Source organism: Mobula birostris, chromosome 25 (assembly GCF_030028105.1).
Source record: "Mobula birostris isolate sMobBir1 chromosome 25, sMobBir1.hap1, whole genome shotgun sequence".
NCBI lineage: Eukaryota > Metazoa > Chordata > Chondrichthyes > Myliobatiformes > Myliobatidae > Mobula > Mobula birostris.
The window spans coordinates 60748538-60768961 of record NC_092394.1 but is presented as its reverse complement, the minus strand read 5'-3'; the positions used below and the strand labels follow the sequence as shown (position 1 = coordinate 60768961).

The 20424-nt window shown below is 39.7% G+C and overlaps 1 protein-coding gene across 3 annotated transcripts in view; it reads left to right on the top strand.

The window, feature by feature from the left end:
• Positions 1-20424, top strand: part of cabin1 (calcineurin binding protein 1) — a 667425-nt gene that overhangs the window by 66392 nt on the left and 580609 nt on the right. For all 3 annotated transcript variants that reach the window (XM_072243543.1, XM_072243541.1, XM_072243544.1), the window contains exons 6-9: positions 1183-1312; positions 3764-3913; positions 8558-8844; positions 19718-19883. In XM_072243543.1, the coding sequence (XP_072099644.1) occupies positions 1183-1312; positions 3764-3913; positions 8558-8844; positions 19718-19883 (733 nt within the window). The remainder of the gene's footprint in view (positions 1-1182; positions 1313-3763; positions 3914-8557; positions 8845-19717; positions 19884-20424) is intronic.

The following is a 20424-nucleotide window of genomic DNA, read 5'->3' as shown; positions in this document are numbered from 1 at the left end:
TTAAGGATGGCATTGGAGCAGTGCTCAGGTACGTAGTCATAATTGTAAATCGAGTAGAGTCATTGGACTCTTAATTTATGTATAAATCTATGATTTATATATTAAAAAAATTACTGCAAGATGCCTATCCTTTAATGTGCATTTGCTTCAAGCAGTGAACTTCCTGAAGAAAAACTGGGATACATTTAAAGCAGGAAACAATACAGAATTGCTCCATGTACATTTTTGTTTAAAGTAATGATAACTTCATTATATTTTCACCATGTGAAATTATAGTAGATCATGCTGATGCTGAACTCCCTTCCTAAAATTAGGAATATGGAATAGCGAATTATTGGCTATTGCAGTTATCAATGATCCTGTAAGTAATATTGTAACTTCATAAAGGGATAGCATGAAGGGAGCAGTTACTGAGGCAGCAGCATCCAAGAAGGTAGCTGAGGAAGATGAGATACTGACAGCAGCTGAATAGTTGTGTATCACCAGTGCTGAGTAGTAAAATTATTTATACTCATTGCTTGCCTATTTTCAACTGGATGCCTTCAAAAAGCATGAGCTACTGAAACAGTTTTCCTATCTTGTAGAGGAGAAACATTTTTCAAAATTAATTGATTAATTAATGGTTGCTAGTGTTGGGTTTGAAGTGTTTGAGTTTTTATTTTTGGTATATGTATTCATGATGGACTGCTGGTATTGGGATCATTGATTAAGGGCTCTTCCACAGATTGAATTGTGTTTTTTTTGTATGAAATTGGTTACATGCCAACATCATAAGCATTGAAGATGAATTGATGTTGCAACATTATATTATCAATATACCTCAGCCAAGGTCTAACTTTACCTTTGGCAGGCAATGTTGACTATCTGTTACATGGACAAAGTTATATGGGCTCAGAAGCATTGATTTAAATGGTTAGCACTGTACATGCATTGGCCAACAGCACATTGCTAGTTTAATTCACTTTCTGCTGTAGAATAATTTCAACACAATCTTTTTTTGCAGAGTACTTTGCTTAATTTGTCAGTGACTCAAAGCCAAAAGGCTTTGTAGTTTAACCTGGGGTTTGAAACTTTGTAGGTGGATCATTATAGACACTGAAATATCTGATACTTGGAGGTGGGTTAGCAAACCATGCATTATTTAAAACAACACATGTGAAACCTCATTGTTTCTCATTTCAGATTGTCTTTATTACATATGCAAAGCTTTGGAGAAAGACTGCCGGTATAGTAAGGGCCTAGTTTTGAAAGAGAAGATTTTTGAAGAGCAGCCTTGCTTGAGGAAGGATTCTTTTCGTATGTTCTTGAAATGGTAAGTAGCCGCACAAACAACGTTTCAATTTAATTCTCACTTGGTGATAGTAGTGGACAAAATTACGATCTCACTGTGGTAGATTGATTTTCTGAACCAGATACAATAATTCTATTTTTGAAAACTATAGGTAAATGTAATGGAGGTAAATTGAGGATTAACTAATTGGAAATGGGTGCAAAAGGTGACAAAGGGAGTTGGAAATCAGCACCTGAGATTGATAGAAAAGGATAATAAAACAGCAACGACGATGGATAACAAGGAAAATGGTAGAGAAAAATAAAAGATGGGGAAAATGGATAGCAGTGAAAATGAGACAGTAAATGAAGCCGTTTGGAATTTGTTGAGCACGTGGGCAGTGAGGTGTGGAGCTGGCAGATTATTGAAAATAGTTGCAGACTAGAGGAAGAAAAATTGATAGGGTAAAGTGGTTGCAATAGTTTTTAAAATAAGTAATGTTACAAAAATGGGGGAGAAACAATGTTATGTTAATGAAGAGATGGGGAATCAGAAGAAGGGAGAAGGCAGTGAATGACAGTGGGCAAGAACGAAGAGTGTGCATATATGCTAAAGAGAGAATGACATCAATGGAGACGAAAGTTATAAGAATTGAAGTGGTAAATATTTCAACTATAAAATGGAGAGGGTAAGCTAAATTGAGAACAGTGACTTTGTTGCATCTTTTAAATCGAGTATGACTACAATACGCTCAAATAACTTCAATGAATATGTTTCAGGATTGTTGCATCCCTTGCATCCTGTTTGAAGACAAATTTAAGTTCTTCTTTTGCAGCTTTCAAATATTTGGTGAATATTTTTGATTTCTCCGTTTTTAAACCCAGACACTACAAGACATTCTTGCACAAAGAGACTGCCCTCTTCTATGCCTGTTGTGCACATAATTCAGCTGTTTCTAAATATAACAGGTGTTTGTTGTACTTGGTAATTATATAGTTTTCTGCAGTGTTACCCTACAGCAATGAGTGTTTGTCTTGTAATGAAGGAGTTGGTTTATAGGATAATAGAATGATGTACCACAGAGCAAGGCTATTTCTGTACAGTCTTTGAAATTGCGTTTTGAAATAGTTATCTGAATAGTCCAAATCCCTAGACTTTTTCCATGTAGACCTTTCCCTTTTGAGCTTGTCCAGTTGCTGTATGAAAGGTTTTTTATTGATATTTTCCAATTTTAAACACTGCAGGATCATCTTTATATCTTGTGTCCCCTCTGATTCTGTTGACAGTTACCTTAAATTGTGTCTCTTGCTGCCAATCTTTCTGACAGAAATATTTACATATTTCATCAACAACTTAAAAATGTTAAACTCTAACAAATCCTAACTTCACCACCAGAAGTATTCACATTGTCTAGTCACTATGAAACTTAAAAGTTTCATCCTTGGTAATCTCTTGTTGATCCCTTCCACACATGCTCTAAAAGCCCTAGACGATTTTCTAAAGTCTGGTGTCCAGAATTAGATTCAAGAATGTCAATATCAGCCATCACTAGAGGCTAAACTTTTTTCCCCTCTGTACTTCTATTTGCAAAGTCAATAAAATCTTTTTAACAAATTTATTAATGAGTTTTATTAACAAATATTGTAATGTATCTAACCAATGTCAACAATCTTTGTGAAAACTGTCTAGGCTTGCAATTTCTCATCCTTTGAAAACAATAATTGTACTGTTTATTATGTATTGTGCATATTCTTTGTTGCAAAAGGAATCTCTTCACAATTCTAGTTTTATATTTCACTTGTATTCCCAGCTCACCCCTGTTAATATCATCATCTGAAACCTGTTGCTGCATTCTATTTTTGTATGTTTCTGTGAAAGAAAACCTTGCCTATTCATCACTTATTTCCAATAGAGCACTAACTGCTGAGTGATCATTCCATATTGCTAATGAGTATTGAGGACGGGCCTTGCTCCAGATCAGAACAATAACGTTTAAAAACATTCTCAGAAGCAGCTGTTATCTGCCTTTCGTGATTCAATTTTTATTGCCCAACCTCCACCCCTCTCATCCAGTTAGCTATATCGTGTGGCAAGTCTGTCAAACGGCTTTTAACAATATCAGCTGTGCCATCCTTCAATTTTTTCGATTGCTTTATCAAACCACACTTTATCTTTGGTTATTACAGTTTAATTTGGATACATTTCTGGAGTGAGAGGGAGAAGGAATAAAAAAAAATGAAGATGAATTCTGCACGGATGAAAAATTATAATTTGTGCCTATTTTTGCCAAAGGCACCTCCAGCAGACATAACTGTATGTTGAGATCTTGCACATGGGATATAATCTTAAAGTGAGGAAGTTCAGTTGGCTTTTCTCTTCCTCACTGATCTTAATTCAAAACAATGCACAAAAGGACAAGAAGTCAGTTTGTGCTGCAATATTTATTAGTTTTCACTTTAACATTTGCTTAATTTGTGTTCTTTTTGTGGTTAGTGATATGTCCATTCATGCTTTGGATGTGGATCCAGCTGAGGCTCGGGCTGTGATTGAGGAAGCACTTGAGCTACGCAGGAGTAAACAGGCACTAGCAGTTCAAGAGGAAGAGCCGTGTCTTCAGCTAGCACAACCAATCTCTCAATTCACGTATGTAACCAATGCAGTCTATTGGTGAAGTGCATGTTTAATCCCCTATCTGCTCTATTTTCAACTACCATGTGTTTTCAGCAAACGGTAGATTCCTTTACCATAAAGAAAGTAAATAATCTGCAATTAAGTATTTGTAAAACTAGATGAAATTAGAACATATCTTGACAGTATTATATAATGATCATAACTAATTAAATACTTTAAATTTTGGTGCCTACCATTAACATCCTAAATTTCTGTAATTGAGATCACGTCGCAATTCTCTGAGAGACGTTATGAATGAAATAGATAAAGTTAAAGAACACTACAGCACAGAAGTAGGCCCTTTGGCCCATCTAGTCTGTGCTGAGCTATTAATCTGCCTAGTCCCATTGACCTGCACCTAGTCCATGCCCTCCGTAACCCTCCCATCCATGTACCTATCCAAATTTCTCATGTTAAAATCAAACATGAATCTATCAGCTTATGATTGCAGCTCTTTCCATACTCTCACCACTCTCTCAGTGAAGAGGTACCCCCTCATGTTCCCCTTAAATATTTTAGCTTTCACACTTAACCCATGACCTCTAGTTTTAATCTCACCCAAGCTCAGTGGAAAAAGCCTTCTTGCATTTTCCCTATCTGTACCCCTCATAATTTTGTCTCCCTCTATCAAATCTCTCCTCATTCTCCTCTGCTGTGGGGAATAACGTCTTAAGCCATTCAACCTTTCCATAAAACGCAGGTCCTCAAGTCCTGGTAGCATCCTTGTAAACTTTCTCTGCACTCTTTCAATCTTGCTTACAAGTTTCCTATAGGTAAGTTACCAACACTGCACACAATACTCCAAATTAGGCTTCACCAAAGTATACAAAACTTCAACATAACATCTTAACTCCTGTACTTTTATTTATGAAGACCAATGTGCCAGAAGGTCTGTTTATGACCTTATCTACTTCTGAAGTCAGTTTCAAGGAATTATGGGTCTGTATTATATTCTACTGCACTCCTCACTGCCCCTTTATTTACTGTGGAAGTCCTACCCTGCTTTGTCCTCCCAAAGTGCAACACTTCACTGTTGTCTGTCATTTTTCAATTAATTCATCTGGCTGGTCCAGATCCCACTGCAGGCTTTGATAGCCTTCCTCACTGTCCACTACACACCTAATCTTGGTGTCATCTGGAAATTTGCTGATCCAGTTTACTACATTATCATACAGATCATTGATATAGGTGACAAAAATCAATGGACTTAGCACTGATACCTGTGGCACGCCACTTATCAGAGAGGCAATCATCTACTACCACTCTGGTGTCTCCTGTGAAGCCAATTTCTAATCCAATTTGCTTCCTCATCCTGAATGCCAAGCAACTGAACCTCTTGACATACCTTCCATGTGGGACCTTGTCAAAGGCCCTGCCGAAGTCCTTGTATTGAAGTTCATCCATTGTCTTACCTTAATTAACTTTCCTGGTAACTTCCTTGCAAACTCTTAAGATTGGTTAGACATGACCTACCACGCACAAAGCCATGTTGATTATCCCTAATCAGTCCTTGTCTATTCAAATACTTTAAACTACCTTGCAATAACTGCTGATGGCAGGCCTATAATTTTCCAGCTTATTTTCAGAACTCATTAACGCCAAGAATTTTAATTTTTTTTTAACTTATCATCCTTTTAAACTAGTACTGAATTTGTTTTTGGGAAAGCCATGCTATTTTAGTGTCATAAGCTCTGCATGATGATATGCTTAGTCCATCTTGGGTAAAACCTTCCCCACCATTGAGCACATCAACATGGAGTGTTGTTGCAGATAAGCAGCATCTGTTAGCAGGGACCCCACAATACCCAAGTGATGCTTTCTTCTCACTGCTGCCACCAGGACTCTCACCACAAACGAGACTCCAGGAGGATATGTTGCCTCCCTGGTACAAGGGTCAAGGATGTGTCTGAGCGGCTGCAGGACATTCTGGAGTGGGAGGGTGAACAGCCAGTGGTCATGGTGCACATAGGTACCAACGATATAGGAAAAAAATGGGATGAGGTCCTACAAGGTGAATTTAGGGAGTTAGGAGATAAACTAAAAAGTAGGACTACAAAGGTAATAATCTCTGGATTACTACCAGTGCCATGTGCTAGTCAGAGTAGAAATAGGAGGATATATCAGATGAATACATGGCTTGAAAAATGGTGCAAGGGGGAGGGATTCAAGGCTCAGTGCTGGGACCCCAGTTGTTTACAATATATATTGACGAGGGAATTAAATTCAGCATCTCCAAGTTTGTGGATGACACGAAGCTGGGCGGCAGCGTTAACTGTGAGGAGGATGCTAAGAGGATGCAGGGTGACTTGGATAGGTTCGGTGAGTGGACAAATTCGTGGCAGATGCAATTTAATGTGGATAAATGTGAGGTTATCCACTTTGGTGGCAAGAACAGGAAAACAGATTATAGATTAGATTTAGATTATGAAGGCACGCAGTCCTCTTTTATTGTCATTTAGTAACGCATGCATTAAGAAATGATACAATATTTCCTCCGGTGTGATATCACAAAACACAGGACAGACCAAGACTGAAAAAAACTAACAAAACCACATAATTATAACTTATAATTACAACAGTGCAACATACCGTAACTTGATGAAGAAGTCCATGAGCACAGTAAAAAGTTCAAAGTCTCTCAGATGTCCCACATCTCACGCAGACAGAAGGAAGAAAAACTCTCCCTGCCATACCCGACCACGGTCCGACTCTGAGTCATCCAAAAACTTCGAGCTCTGATCAGCTCTCCGACACCGAGTACTGAGCGCCATCTCTATCTGAACGATTCAACCTCCGTCTCAGTCGCCAACAGCAGGCAAAGCTGAGGATTTTGAGGCCTTCCCTCCAAAAGATTGCTGATCACGCAGTAACAACAGCAGTGAACTGGCGTTTCAGAAATTTTTCCAGATGTTCCTCTGTTCTTTCACATCCATCTCCATTAAATCAGAATTGTCCATGGCCCCTATTTAACGAATACGATATCATTTTTCACTGGAGGGTTGCGCACGCAAGGCGCGCTGCTCTCTCTCCTCCCGCCTGATTATTATCTGAATGGTGGCTGATTAGCAAAAGGGGAGGTGCAGTGAGACCTGGGTGTCATTGTACACCAGTCATTGAAAGTGAGCGTGCAGGTACAGCAGGCAGTGATAAATGCGAATGGTATGCTGGCATTCCTAGGAACAGGATTTGAGTACAGGAGCAGTGGGGTTCTACTGCAGTTGTGAGACCACACCTGGAGTATTGTGTGCAGTTTTGGTCCCCTAATTTGAGGAAAGACATTCTTGCCATAGAGGGAGTACAAAGAAGGTTCACCAGATTGATTCCTGGGATGGCAGGACTTTCATATGATGAAAGACTGGATTGACTAGGCTTATACTCACTAGAATTTAGAAGATTGAGTGGGGGATCTTATTGAAACCTATAAAATTCTAAAGGGATTGGACAGGCTAGATGCAGGTAGATTGCTCCCGATGTTGGGGAAGTCCAGAATGAGGGGTCACAGATTAAGGATAAAGGGGAAGCCTTTTAGGACCGAGATGAGGAAAAACTTTTTCACACAGAGAGTGGTGAATCTGTGGAATTCTCTGCCACAGGAAACAGTTGAGGCCAGTTGATTGGCTATATTTAAGAGGGAGTTAGATATGGCCCTTGTGGCTAAAGGGATCAAGGGGTATGCAGGGAAGGCAGGTACAGGGTTCTGAGTTGGATGATCAGCCATGATCATACTGAATGGCGGTGCAGGCTTGTAGGGCTGAATGGCCAACTCCTGCACCTATTTTCTATGTTTCTATGTTTCTATGGTTGCCTGATGATATGGGAAAGAATCTGGAGTTGCTCTGGTACAGAGCTGACATGGACATGATGGGCTGAATAGCTTCATTCTGAGCTGTAAACATCCTTTTATGAAAAAGGAAGTAAGTTGAACGCATTTTATTGACGGTTAAAGTCTCCATTCAGAGGAATAAATGTGCTTCAGCGATGTTACTCCTTCCCTTGTGTATCAAAAGTGTCATTTGAACTGCAGCTCTAAACAGGCTGTAAATCTGACTGGCTTTTGCAGTTGTTCATTTTCCTCTATTTAAAGTGGCCATGTACACATTTTCTATTCTTTCTTGATTGATCATTACCTTTTTCTGCTATTTATTCTCATTTTGCCTCCAGTTTTAAAATTTTAATTTTCATCTTGTGTTTAGAGCTTGATTTTTTTCCCAGTCTCTCCACCTCTCTCCCTTATTGATTTAATATTCTTGAAGCGCTACTTATCTTCCCTTCTAAGAAACTCGACTTAAAGTCGAAATATTACCTACTGAGGAATGCAGGGAATCGAACTTTATCCGCTTTGTTTATCTCTAGAATTGGTATGGAAGTACAAATACACAATGAAAACCAAATTTTAAAACTGCTTCATGAATTAAGTTGTGCGGTGTATATACTATGAATTGTAGGGTGAACAGTTGCTCCCTGTCAACACTGCCTTTTATTGATGGAATTATCATTTGGTATTTTGTTGTGATTGTCATTCTAATACAATTCACACGAACACCCCTGTACAGTACTGATTAAGTACTTGAGTTTCTGTAAGTAACATTGCCACTGAATATGATTTTCTTATTGCAGGTGGATGTGCCTGGGTGAGAGCCTGTTGGCTACGTACATAAGCTTGACGTCATCTGAGCCACCTCACCCCGGTCTTGGAAGGATGATAGATCTTTGCATGTACAGAGATCCTTCCCAGCATCTCTTGACATCATCAGCAGGCACACCTGTCAGTGTCATCCAGCCTAATCCTACGACTTCTAGTTCTACACCAGTGGTGACGACGCCAACAATGTCAGCAGCAGCCACAGTTACACCAGCTGCGCCAACTCCTATTCCAAGTGTAGCAGAAGCTGTTGTAGTGCAAGGTCAGTGTGAATCATTACCATTTATAGTGCCAATAAGAAGTATTCACCCCCCCCCAAAGTTTTCATGTTTTATTGTTTTACAACATTGAATCACAGTGGATTTAATTTGGCTTTTTTGACACTGATCAACAGAAAAATACTCTTTTGTGTCAAAGTGAAAGCAGATCTCTACAAAATGATCTAAATTAATTACAAATATAAAACACTAAATAATAGATTGCATAAGTATTCCGCCCCCCCCCCCCCCCCCCCGGTTTAATACGATACACCACATTATCTCTGGTGCAAACAGTTGGTTTTAGAGGTCACATAATTAGTCAAACAGAGATTTGTTTTTGGAGACCTCTGTAGTCAGAGTGTTTCAATTGATAGTAGTAAAAATACACTTGTGTCTGGAAGGTCCAACTGCTGGTAAGTCAGTATCCTTGTCAAAAAGGACACCACGAAGACAAAAATATACTCCAAGCAACTCTGTAAAAAGGATATTGAAAAGCACAAGTCAGGAGATGGGTACAAGAAAATTTTGAAGTACAGTTTGGAGTACAGTTAAGTCAATCATTAAGAAATGGATGGAATATGACACAGCTGTAAATCTGCCTAGAGAAGGCTGTCCTCAAAAACTGAGTGACCATGCAAGAAGGGGACAAGTGAGTGAGGCCACCAGGAGAACTATGACAACTCTGGAGGAGTTAATAGCTTCTGTGGCTGAGATGGGAGAGACTGTATATACAACAACTGCTGACTGGGTGTTTCACCAGTCGCAGCTTTATGAGAGAGTGGCAAAAAGGAAGTCACTGTTGAGAGGGAAAAAACTCATGAAATCTGGGCTAGACCTTGCCAGAAGGTATGTCAGCTGGAAGCAGATTCTATGGTCTGATGAAACCAAATTTGAGCTTTTTGACCTTCAGACCGAACTCTGCATATCATCAAGAACACACCATCTCTACGTGAAGTATGGTGGTGGCTGCATCATGCTGTGGGGATGCTTCACTGCAGCAGGTCCTGGAAGGCCTGTGAAGGTAGGGGGTAAAATGAATGCAGCAAGATACAGGGAAATCCTGGAGGAAAACCTGATGCAGTCTGCAAGAGAACTGCAACTTGGAAGAAGATTTGTTTTCCAGCAAGACCATGATCCCAAGCATAAACTAAAGCTACACAGGAATAGCTTAAAAACAACAAAGTTAATGTTCTGGAGTGGCCAAGTCAGGGTCTAGACCTCAATCCAACTGAGAATTTGTGGCTGGACTTGAAAAGGGCTGTTCATTCTCAATCCCCATGCAATCCAGCTAGAGCTTGAGCAGTTTTGCAAAGAAGAATGGTGAAAAATTGCTGTGTCTAGATGGGGAAAGCTGATAGAGACCAGCCACACAAACTCAAAGCTGCATCTACTAAATACTGATTTGGAGGGGGTGAATACTTGTGGAATCAATTATTTCATGTTTTATATTTGTAATTAAATTAGATTACTTTGTAGAGATCTGTTTTCATTTTTACATGAAAGAGTCTTTTTCTGTTGATCAGTGTCAAAAAGCCAGATTAAATCCAGTGATTCAATAATGTAAAACCATAAAACATGAAAACTTTCAAGGAGGTTAAGTACTTTTTATAGACATTGTATATATGTGATCATGAAGAATGATGGGATAAAGTGAGAAAACAGCTTTTGAGCCAGTTTTTAAAATAATAGTTCTCTTTTGAGTATTGTTCTTGAGTTATAATAGATTTTTTGCCTTGAATTGGTTAATTTTTGAATTGTCATTTTTGAGTGCAGTAGTGTTCCTTTATGCTTTTGCCTTAAACCATGTGGGGGAAGCTGTAATAGCAGGGTGGATGGAAGTGGATTCAAAGAAGGGGTAATACAAGAGAGGTGTTCAAGGATCAACTTTATTTGCCATATACATTTACATGTATACAGGTTTCCCCCGCCATCCAAAGGTAGAGCATTCCTATGAAACGGTTCTTAAGCCAGATGTCGTAAAATGAAGAAGCAATTACCATTTATTTATATGGGAAAATTTTGTGAGTGTTTACAGACCCAAAAATAACCTACCAAATCATGCCAAATAACACACAAAACCTAAAATAACAGTAACATATAGTAAAAGCAGGAATGTTATGATAAATACACAGTCTATATAAAGTAGAAATACTTTTCCATAATCATTGCCTGAACTGTTCTCCGTAGCGAAAATCTCACGCAAGCACCGTCGGCTAAAACACGATGCAAGCGCTCTCCAGTAACCTTTAAGCTATGAAGCTGCCAAATCATACCAAATAACGCGTAAAAATGCACAGCCAGTATAAAGTAGAAATAAGGTATGTACAGTGCAGTATCACTTATGGGAATCAAGAAGACACCGAGCACACTGATGATGGTGTGTTAGACTGAGTTGTTGGAGTTTGGGTGGTGCAGTGGCCCCCACCCTCTGGGCAGCAACCCGATACCGATCCGCAAAGCATGCGGGGGTCTAGCGGTGGCCGGGAGGCACCTAACACATCTTTAAGAAAAAAGCCGAAATAAACAACCTAATTAATTAGGTGCCGCCTGGCACGTAATTGTCGGCCCAGATCAGAGGTGATTGCCGATTGCATAGAGCAAGTGAAATCAGCAATTGCTTCTGATCTGGCCCGACATTTACGTGCCAGGCGGCACCTGATTAATTAGCATGTTTATTTTGGCTTTTTTCTTAAAAGATGTGCTGTGTGCCTCCCGGCTACCGCTGCATTCTCCGCGAATTGGTATCTGTCTGCGGCCTGGGGGTTGGGGTGGTGGGACACTGGGGTGTCATCTCATTGTCGTCCGTTTCCATTAGGGCAGGCAACTCATCTTCTATCTCTGCCTGCCTCGATGTCGAAGGTCGAGGTTCGTCATCTGCTGTGGAAGACTTGAAAAACGACAGTATGCTTGACTGCTTAGCCTCGCGCATTTTTCTATCATACAGTTCTTTGTGAGCACTCAAACCATCCTGCAAATATGCCTTAAACCGACGTACCCTTTCAAAATTAAAGTCGTACTTTATCATTACTCATTCGGTTTCGATTGTTATCCTTTCTTCTTCCAATTGCATCAGCTCTTCATCTATCAGTTCTTGGTCATGGGATGCCAAAACCTCTTCAACATCATCTTCGTCAGCTTCCACAAGCCAAACTCACCTTGTCCTTACTTCGTTCACCACGATCGAAACGCTGAATTATGTTTAGTTTTACGCTAAGTGTAACACCCTTACGAGCTCTTTTAGGCTTTTCCGATACCTTAGAACTCATCTTGCTAACGGCTGCTCAGAGACATGTGTTTAAGCAATGCCAGTGAGAATGCCGTTCCGAATCCAGGGAGAGCGGCTGCTCGGAGTGCGCGCTGCCTTTTATTTCGTGTGCTGCTTTTTTTTTATCGCGCGCTGCCTTTCTTCGTAACAGTGAAAACACCTTCTGTTTAGCGAAAACAGGGAACTAATGTAGGTCTTTTGTAACTGTGAGGTTTCGTAAAGCGAATGTTCAAAAAGCGGGGGACACCTGTTTTAGGAATTTGATTTGGTGTGCTGGTGCAACATGCAACAGAAGCTACATTCACTAAATAGAAAGAATTATATAAAAATAAAGTTAGAAGATAAAGTATGGGTATGGAATAAAAATGTGCATAAATACTAGCATGTATTTACAATGTAAGCAGCATTATAAAAATAGCTTTTACACTGCATCGACAAGGGTATATAGAGGGGTTGGTGGGGGGGCTAACTAGAATGGTTGATCAGATTAACTGCTTGAGGGAAGGAATTCATAAGATATTCACAACTTCTAAAATTTTAAGATATTCCTGGTACAGACCTGGGAACTGGTTAGCAGTCCTGTTCTGCTTTGGCTTCATGGGGCATCAATATATTTAGTAAAGGGATTGTGTGAAAGATGGTCAGAAAAGGTATTGCCCTCTCAGGGAACAAGTGACTAACTCAAGCTTCTGGTCAACTTGTTACTTTAAAAAATAAGAGTGTTTGTGAACAATTTATGTCTGCCATATATGAAATAGATTTCTAATGGTACTACGTTTATAAAGTAAAATAATTTGTTAAGGTGAACAGAATAATTTGTTTATCCACACTCATTGAATTAATTTGCTGTAGCTTCTACTCGAGTATAAAAATGTTTCATTTGGACCTATTTGCAGGAATTGACAGATTAGTCCATTTCCTACTAAGTTCTACCTCTCTTTCTTTATTAGAAGAAAAAAGTTGGATTTTTGTAATACCTTTTTAAAGTGGTTTAAATTTTCCAAGCAAACCTTCCAACTTTACAATGTAAAATTTAAGAGAAGTTGTCAGAAGGAGGAATCGGGATCAAAAACTTGGTTGAACAGGTTGCATGCTAAAGGGAGGGAGGTAGTGGTTTGAAATGATTTAAGGAAAAAGGACTGAAGCACTGTTGAAGGCAAGACTATCAAGTGGGGTGAAAGAATTGAGCAACAACCAAATGAGCCTCAAATCATCTGAAAAATGTTTGGTGAAAAGGAGATCTTTTGATCCACTTTGTTGGTGATTAGTTGCAAAAAGCTAATTGTACTTTCCAGTGCTCAATTTGTAACCTGGCATGTTGAGCCATCTTGAGTACTGACCTATTCCTTTTTAAATCTTTTTATTAGTTTCATAATGATAAACATAGCATAGTAATGGTACAAAGTTATTGGGAATACATTGTTATAATTGGCATAGTTAATTATAAAGCCAGTTGACACTTAAATGATAAAACTCCCAATCATGTAGGATACAGATGAACAATATAAAACAAAGAAAAATATCTAAAAAAAATCATGAAAAAAAAGGAAAAGAAAGCATTAGTGTTGACAACTCCATTCCTCACAACCAATATTACAAAGAAATAGAAGGAGTTTGGAAAAGGTCAAATTACGTCATATGTAAATATTGACTAAATGGCCTCCAGGTCTTTTCGAATTTAATAGAGGGATCATAAACAACACTTCTAATTTTTTCCAAATTTAGACACAGCATAGTTTGAGAGAACCAATGAAATATGGTAGGAGGATTAATCTCTTTCCAATTCAGCAAAATGGATCTTCTGGCCATTAATGTAAGAAATGCAATCATCCGACAAGCTGAAAAGGTTAAATGACTTGATTGTATCATTGGTAACCCAAAAATGGCAGTAATTGGGTGAGGTTGTAAGTCAATCTTCAAAACAGTTGAGATAATATCAAAAATATCTCTCTAATATTTTTTCAATAAAGGACATGACCAGAGTTAACATGAGTTTCTTTAACATGAGTTAAAGAAGCTATCTCGGAATGACATCTATCACATATAGGGTTTATATAAGAGTAATAATGAGATAATTTATCTTTAGACATATGAGCCCTATGCACTACTTTAAACTGTATCAACGTATGTTTAGCACATATAATTGAAGAATTTTTTCCCATTTTTCAATCGGTACAGTGATCTTAAGTTCTCTTTCCCAATCAGTCTTAATTTTATTCGATACATCAGGACATATATTCATAATTGTATTATAAATAATTGCTATAACACCTTTCTGAAAAGGATTTAAATCTAAATTTTTTTCTAAACCTATTCCTATTAATGCAATAGGCGATTTCTGTTTCAAACCATTTAGGCAGTGAGTTCTAGGTTTATAACTCAGTGATTGGGGAAAGACATCCTCTGTTCTCTTCCAGAGAATGTGTCTTTTCTTTCTGATAGTTCAGTGGAGTGGATCTTAACTATACAACTAATACAAGAACCTGGAGCAGCACCAATCACTGGATCTAGAATTTATTGGCCTTTCAAAAGGACAAACTCCTTTACAAATTTGGCCTCTCATGAAATTGTCAGAATCCTTTTGTCTGCTCCACAATCGCATGCAAGTTGTGATTCTCGTTAATGGATCCAACGCAGATCTGCTTGCAGATTGGGGACGTGGAGTTGGTCATTGCACCAACACTCCTCTTAATCTTCATTGTTACAATGCTTTCTTCAATAAGCTTTCTGCTTGGCTTGGTTAATCCATAGGGAGAGCTGGAAACGTTAAGTATTTTCTTCCATTTCAGAACCAGGATCATCTGAACCTTAGCTGTTAAGTTGCTGTACAAGGATGACAGTTGTATGTAAGCATTCTATGAGACTAAACTCCAAATTGTTAGTGATATCTTTACTGAAGTGTCTGAAAGTATTAGTCTTGCACTAAGCATTTAGAAGCCTTCACTTCCAATGTACAGCAAAGACCGCGCCCCCCCCCCCCCACCGGCAAAAATCCGTTAGACTCTGGTCAGTATGGATAACATCCTCTATCTCTGAAGCCATAATCTCAATGACAGCAGACATCAGTGGCCATGTCTGTCACTGCCTAGAGTGCACTAACATATCCTTGGCTGCCAGGTTAAAGTATCTGTTGGACGATGCTGAGGATGTTCTACGAGTCTGTGGTGGCCAGTGCAATCATGTTTGTTGTTGTGTGCTGGGGCAGGAGGCTGAGGGTAGCAGGCAGCAACAGAATCAACAAACTCATTCGTAAGGCCAGTGATGTTGTGGGGATGAAACTGGACTCTCTGATGGTGGTGTCTGAAAAGAGGGTGCTGTCCAAGTTGCATGCCATCTTGGACAATGTCTCCCATCCCCTACATAATGTACTGGGTGAGCACAGGAGTACATTCAGCCAGAGACTCATTCCACTGAGATGCAACACAGAGCGTCATAGGAAGTCATTCCTGCCTGTGGCCATCAAACTTTACAACTCTTCCCTTGGAGGGTCAGACACCCTGAGCCAATAGGCTGGTCCTGGACTTATTTCCTGGCATAATTTACATATTACTATTTAATTATTTATGGTTTTATCACTATTTAATTAAGGTGCAACTGTAACGAAAACCAAATTCCCTTGGGATCAATAAATTATGACTATGACTATTCCAAGGCCTAGACGTGGTACCTGGTAATGGATTTGTGTTCTGCCAAGCAGTAATGATCCAACCCTTCTGTATTAAACAAAATACAGGCAACAATGTAGGTACAGCGGTTCTCTAGAGATACTACCATTGCAGTTTCAACCAAATTCTCCAAATCCACTGGCAGAACAAGTGAACCAGTGTCTGTGTCCTTCCTCAACTGACGGTTCTGGACATGCTCAATAATTTTGATAAATGAGCCAGGTTGTCTGCTGCTGGGCTCTTGAAGCTGGCTGCCACTCATGGACATCTAACACAAGACTGCTTAATTTGTCAGAGAACCGTTCAGGAAGGCACCAAGCACTGTGTCTCCATGACAGGAGTAAGTTGAGACCAAGCATAAACAATGAAAAGAGTCTACAGCAAATGTGGAAGAATTTGCAGGTCTTGTACTTGAGCCATTGGTTACCTTACAACCTACAGATGTGTAGTAATTTTTCTTTGACTCCAGGTTCAACCTATTCTATTCCTTAGAAAGTCTAGTCGATCTCCCTCTGTTATAACTCTGCAATTGCCTTATAAATCCTCTATAGCATTCTTTGCTGATTTTGCCATACTTCCTACAGTAAGATTCTCCAAAGATAAGGATGCATAGAGTTGGAGGTGATGTATTACCATGAATTGAGAATTGGTTAACTAATAGAAAGCAGAGAGTTGGGATACATGGGTGTTACACTGGTTGGCAATCAGTGGTGAGCGGTGTGCTGCAAGGGTTGGTGCAGGACCCACAACTGTTCACAAAATACATTTTAATGATCTGGAAGAGGGGACCAAGTGTAGTGTATCCAAATTTGCTGTTGACACTAAATTGAGTGGAAAAGCAAATTGCACAGAGGATACGGAGAGTCTGCAGAGAGCTATAGATTGGTTAAGTGAGTGGGCAAAGGTCTGGCAGATGGAGTTACAATGTTGCTAAATATGAGGTCATCCACTTTGGAGGGAAAAATGGAAGATCGGAATATTTAAATGGTAAAAAATTGCAGCATGCTGCTGTGCAGAAAGACTTGGGAGTGCTTCTGCATGAATATCAAAAGGTTTGGTTTGCAGGTTATTAAGAAATGGAGTGTGGGCCTTCATTGCTAGAGGGATTGATTTTAAGAGCAGGGAGGTTATGCTGCAATTGTACAGGGTACTGGTGAGGCCGCACTTGGAGTACTCTGTGCATTTCTGGTCTCCTTACTTGAGAAGGATATACTGGCTTTGGAGGTGGTACAGAGGAGGTTGATTCCAGCGATGAGGGGGTTAGACTATGAGGAGAGATTGAGACTCCTGGGATTTTACTCAGAATTCAGAAGTATGAGAGATTTTATAGAAATCTACAAAATTAGGAAAGGGATAGATAAGATAGAGGCAGGAAAAATGTTTCCACTGATAGGTGCGACTAGAGCTAGGGGGCATAGCGCCAAGATTCGGGGGAGTAAATTTGGGACGGAGATGAGGAGGAACTGCTTTTCCCAGAGTGTGGTGAATCTGTGGAATTCCCTGCCTTGGAGCAGTGGAGGCTACCTCAGTAAGTATATATTTAAAACAAGGTTGGATAGATTTTTGCATAGTAGGTGAATTAAAGGTTATGGGGAAAAGGCAGGTAGGTGGGGATGAGTCCATTGTCAGATGAGCCATGGTTTTATAGAATGGCGGAGCAGGCTTGACGAGCTAGATGGCTTACTCCTGCTCCTTATTTCTTATGTTGAGACTGCATACAGTATTTTTGGCTGCAAGCTATATACAGGTTTCCCCCGCCATCCGAAGGTAGAGCGTTCCTGTGAAACGGTTCGTAAGCCAGAATGTCGTAAAGCGAAGAAGCAATTACCATTTATGGGAAAATTTTGTGAGCGTTGGCAGAGCCAAAAATAACCTACCAAGTCATGCCAAATAACACAAAAAACCTAAAATAACAGTAACATATAGTAAAAGCAGGAATGATATGATAAATACACAGCCTATATAAAGTAGAAATACTTCTCCACAATCATTACTGAACTGTTCTCCGTAGCGAAAATCTCATGGAAGCGCCGTCAGCAGAAAATCTCATGCAAGCGCTGTTGGCAAGAACACTCTCTCCGGTAACCTTTAAGCTATGAAGCTACCAAATCATACCAAATAACTCGTAAAAATACACAGCCGACATAAAGTAGAAATAATGTATGTACACTGTAGTATCACTTACGGGAATCGGGAAGATAGCTTGCTGAGCACACTGATGATGGTGTGTTAGACTGAATTGTTGCAGGTTGGCTGGTGCAGTAGCCCCCACCCTCCGGGCCACCAACCGATACATTGCCGCGAAGCATGTAGGAATGCAGCAGTAGCCGGGAGGTACACAGCACATCTTTAAGAAAAAGCCGAAATAAACAAGCTAATTAATTAGGTGCCACCCGACGTGTAATTGTTGGCCTAGATCAGTGCCAATTTCCGATTGCATCATCTCTGATCTGGGCCGACAATTACGTATCGGCGGCACCTAATTGATTAGCATGTTTATTTTGGCTTTTTTCTTAAAGATGTGCTGTGTGCATCCCGGCTACCGCTGCATTCTCCGCAAATCGGTATCTGTCCATGGCCTGGGGTTTGGGGTGGTGGGACACTGGGGTGTCATCTCATCGTCTGTTTCCATTAGAGCAGGCAGCTCATCTTCTTCTATCTCTGCCTGCCTTGATGTTGAAGGTCGAGGTTCGTCGTTTGCTGTGGCTGATGTGGAAGGCTTGCTTGACTGCTGAGCCTCGCGCATTTTTCTATCACACAGTTCTTTGTAAGGACTCAAACCATCCTGCAAATATCCCCTAAACCGACGTACCCTTTCAAAATTAAAGTCATACTTTATCATTACTCATTTGGTTTTGATTGTTATCCTTTTTTCTTCCAATTGCATCAGCTGTTCATCTGTCAGTTCTTGGTATGGGATGCCAAAACCTCTTCAACATCATGTTCGTCAGCTTCCACAAGCCAAACTCAGGTTGTCCTTACTTCGTTCACCATGATCAAAACGCTTATTTATGCCTAGTTTTATCATAAGTGTAACACCCTTACGAGCTCTTTCAGGCTTTTCCGATACCATAGAACTCATCTTGCAAATGGCTGCTCACAGGCACGTGTTAAAGCAAAGCAGTTCCCAATCCGGGGGAGAGCGGCTGCTCGGGGCGCACGCTGAATTTTTTTTCTTCACAGTGAAAACACCTCCTGAAAGCGAAAACAGGGTACTAATGTAGGTCTTTCGTAACAGTGAGGTTTCGTAAAGCGAACGTTCAAAAAGCGGGGGACACCTGTAGTTTCTTCTTTTGGTTCTGATCTTCTATTTCACACCTTGATAAGTAATGAAATATTCTATAATCACCTCCATCACTTTTTCTGCCTCACGTGTACTTTAAAGCATTTGTGTGTGTGCCTTTGCCTTCCTGCCATATTTTTGATATCTTTCCACTTAATGTAAATTCCTTCATCTCATTTGCCATTCCCAAGTACAGCACCTCACAACTGAATTCCAGCTGCTGTTTTGCTACTTGTCTAACCGTTCATTTTTTTTTGGCTATCGTCCTCAACAGATGCCCTCAGCAACAGCAAAATGCAATGCTGAGAGTGTTTTAGGACTGGAAGAGATTATAGATACAGTATAGGGAAGGGATATGAATCTTGCACTACTGTATCATCTATTGAAACATTCACAACAGGCAAAATATAATGAGCACATAATATCTTAAGTTCCAATAGTCAAGACACTGAGTGATGTTTGACTAATCGGGTTAAACTCACCATTACTACTAGAAAATTGTAAAATGAATTGGTGGCAGTCAAGTTTGGTTCTATTTTTATGATTATAGGAAAAAAAGTTAAGAGAATAGTGTGATTGACAAAGTAATCTTCTTGCAGTTATTACTGTTGCCTTTTGTAAATTTCTGATGTTTTCTGATGAAATAACCTTGTTCTAAACAGATTCTTTAATCATGGACAAGGTGAAGAAAGGCTCCAAAAGGAAGCGAATTACCGATGAGGCTGGTGAACCAGCTAAGAGGCGCTCTGCCCGAGTGAGAAATACCAAGTGCAAGAAAGAAGAGAAGATAGATTTTCAGGAATTGCTGGTCAAGTTCCTGCCTTCAAGGTAAAGCAGCCCTTAAAAATAAAAATGTTGCCACGTTTTAAGAAGATATCAAATGTTAGAGCTATAGAGTCATAGAAAAGTACAGCACAGAAACAGGTTCTTTGGCCCATCTAATCCATTTAAACTGTCTACTCCCATCGACCTGCACTGTAAGAGTCACATCAGAGGTTGCCCAAGTAATTTGTATGGGTTGAAGTGGTATGAAAAACATCTGTTCCTGTCTTCACCCTCCTTTTTTTAAACAAATATTCGTATATTTCATTAAGTGGCTAACAGCTGCTCTACAACCTTGCAAACAGAAAATCCAGAGTCCGGTAGCAGGGAAAGCAGGAATTCCTTCTGCAGGCTCCTCCATCTGCATGTAGTTGTAATATCTATCTTCTACTGTTTAATCCATGGTCATATGAAGTATGATTTTTAATTAGATTTTAACAAGGTTCCTATGAATCACATTCTGATAAGTCTGATCATGGCTTCACTTATAGTTCATAAACACAAGTGCTTTTGCAGGTGCTGGAAACGTAAAGGAGGCTGCACCAGA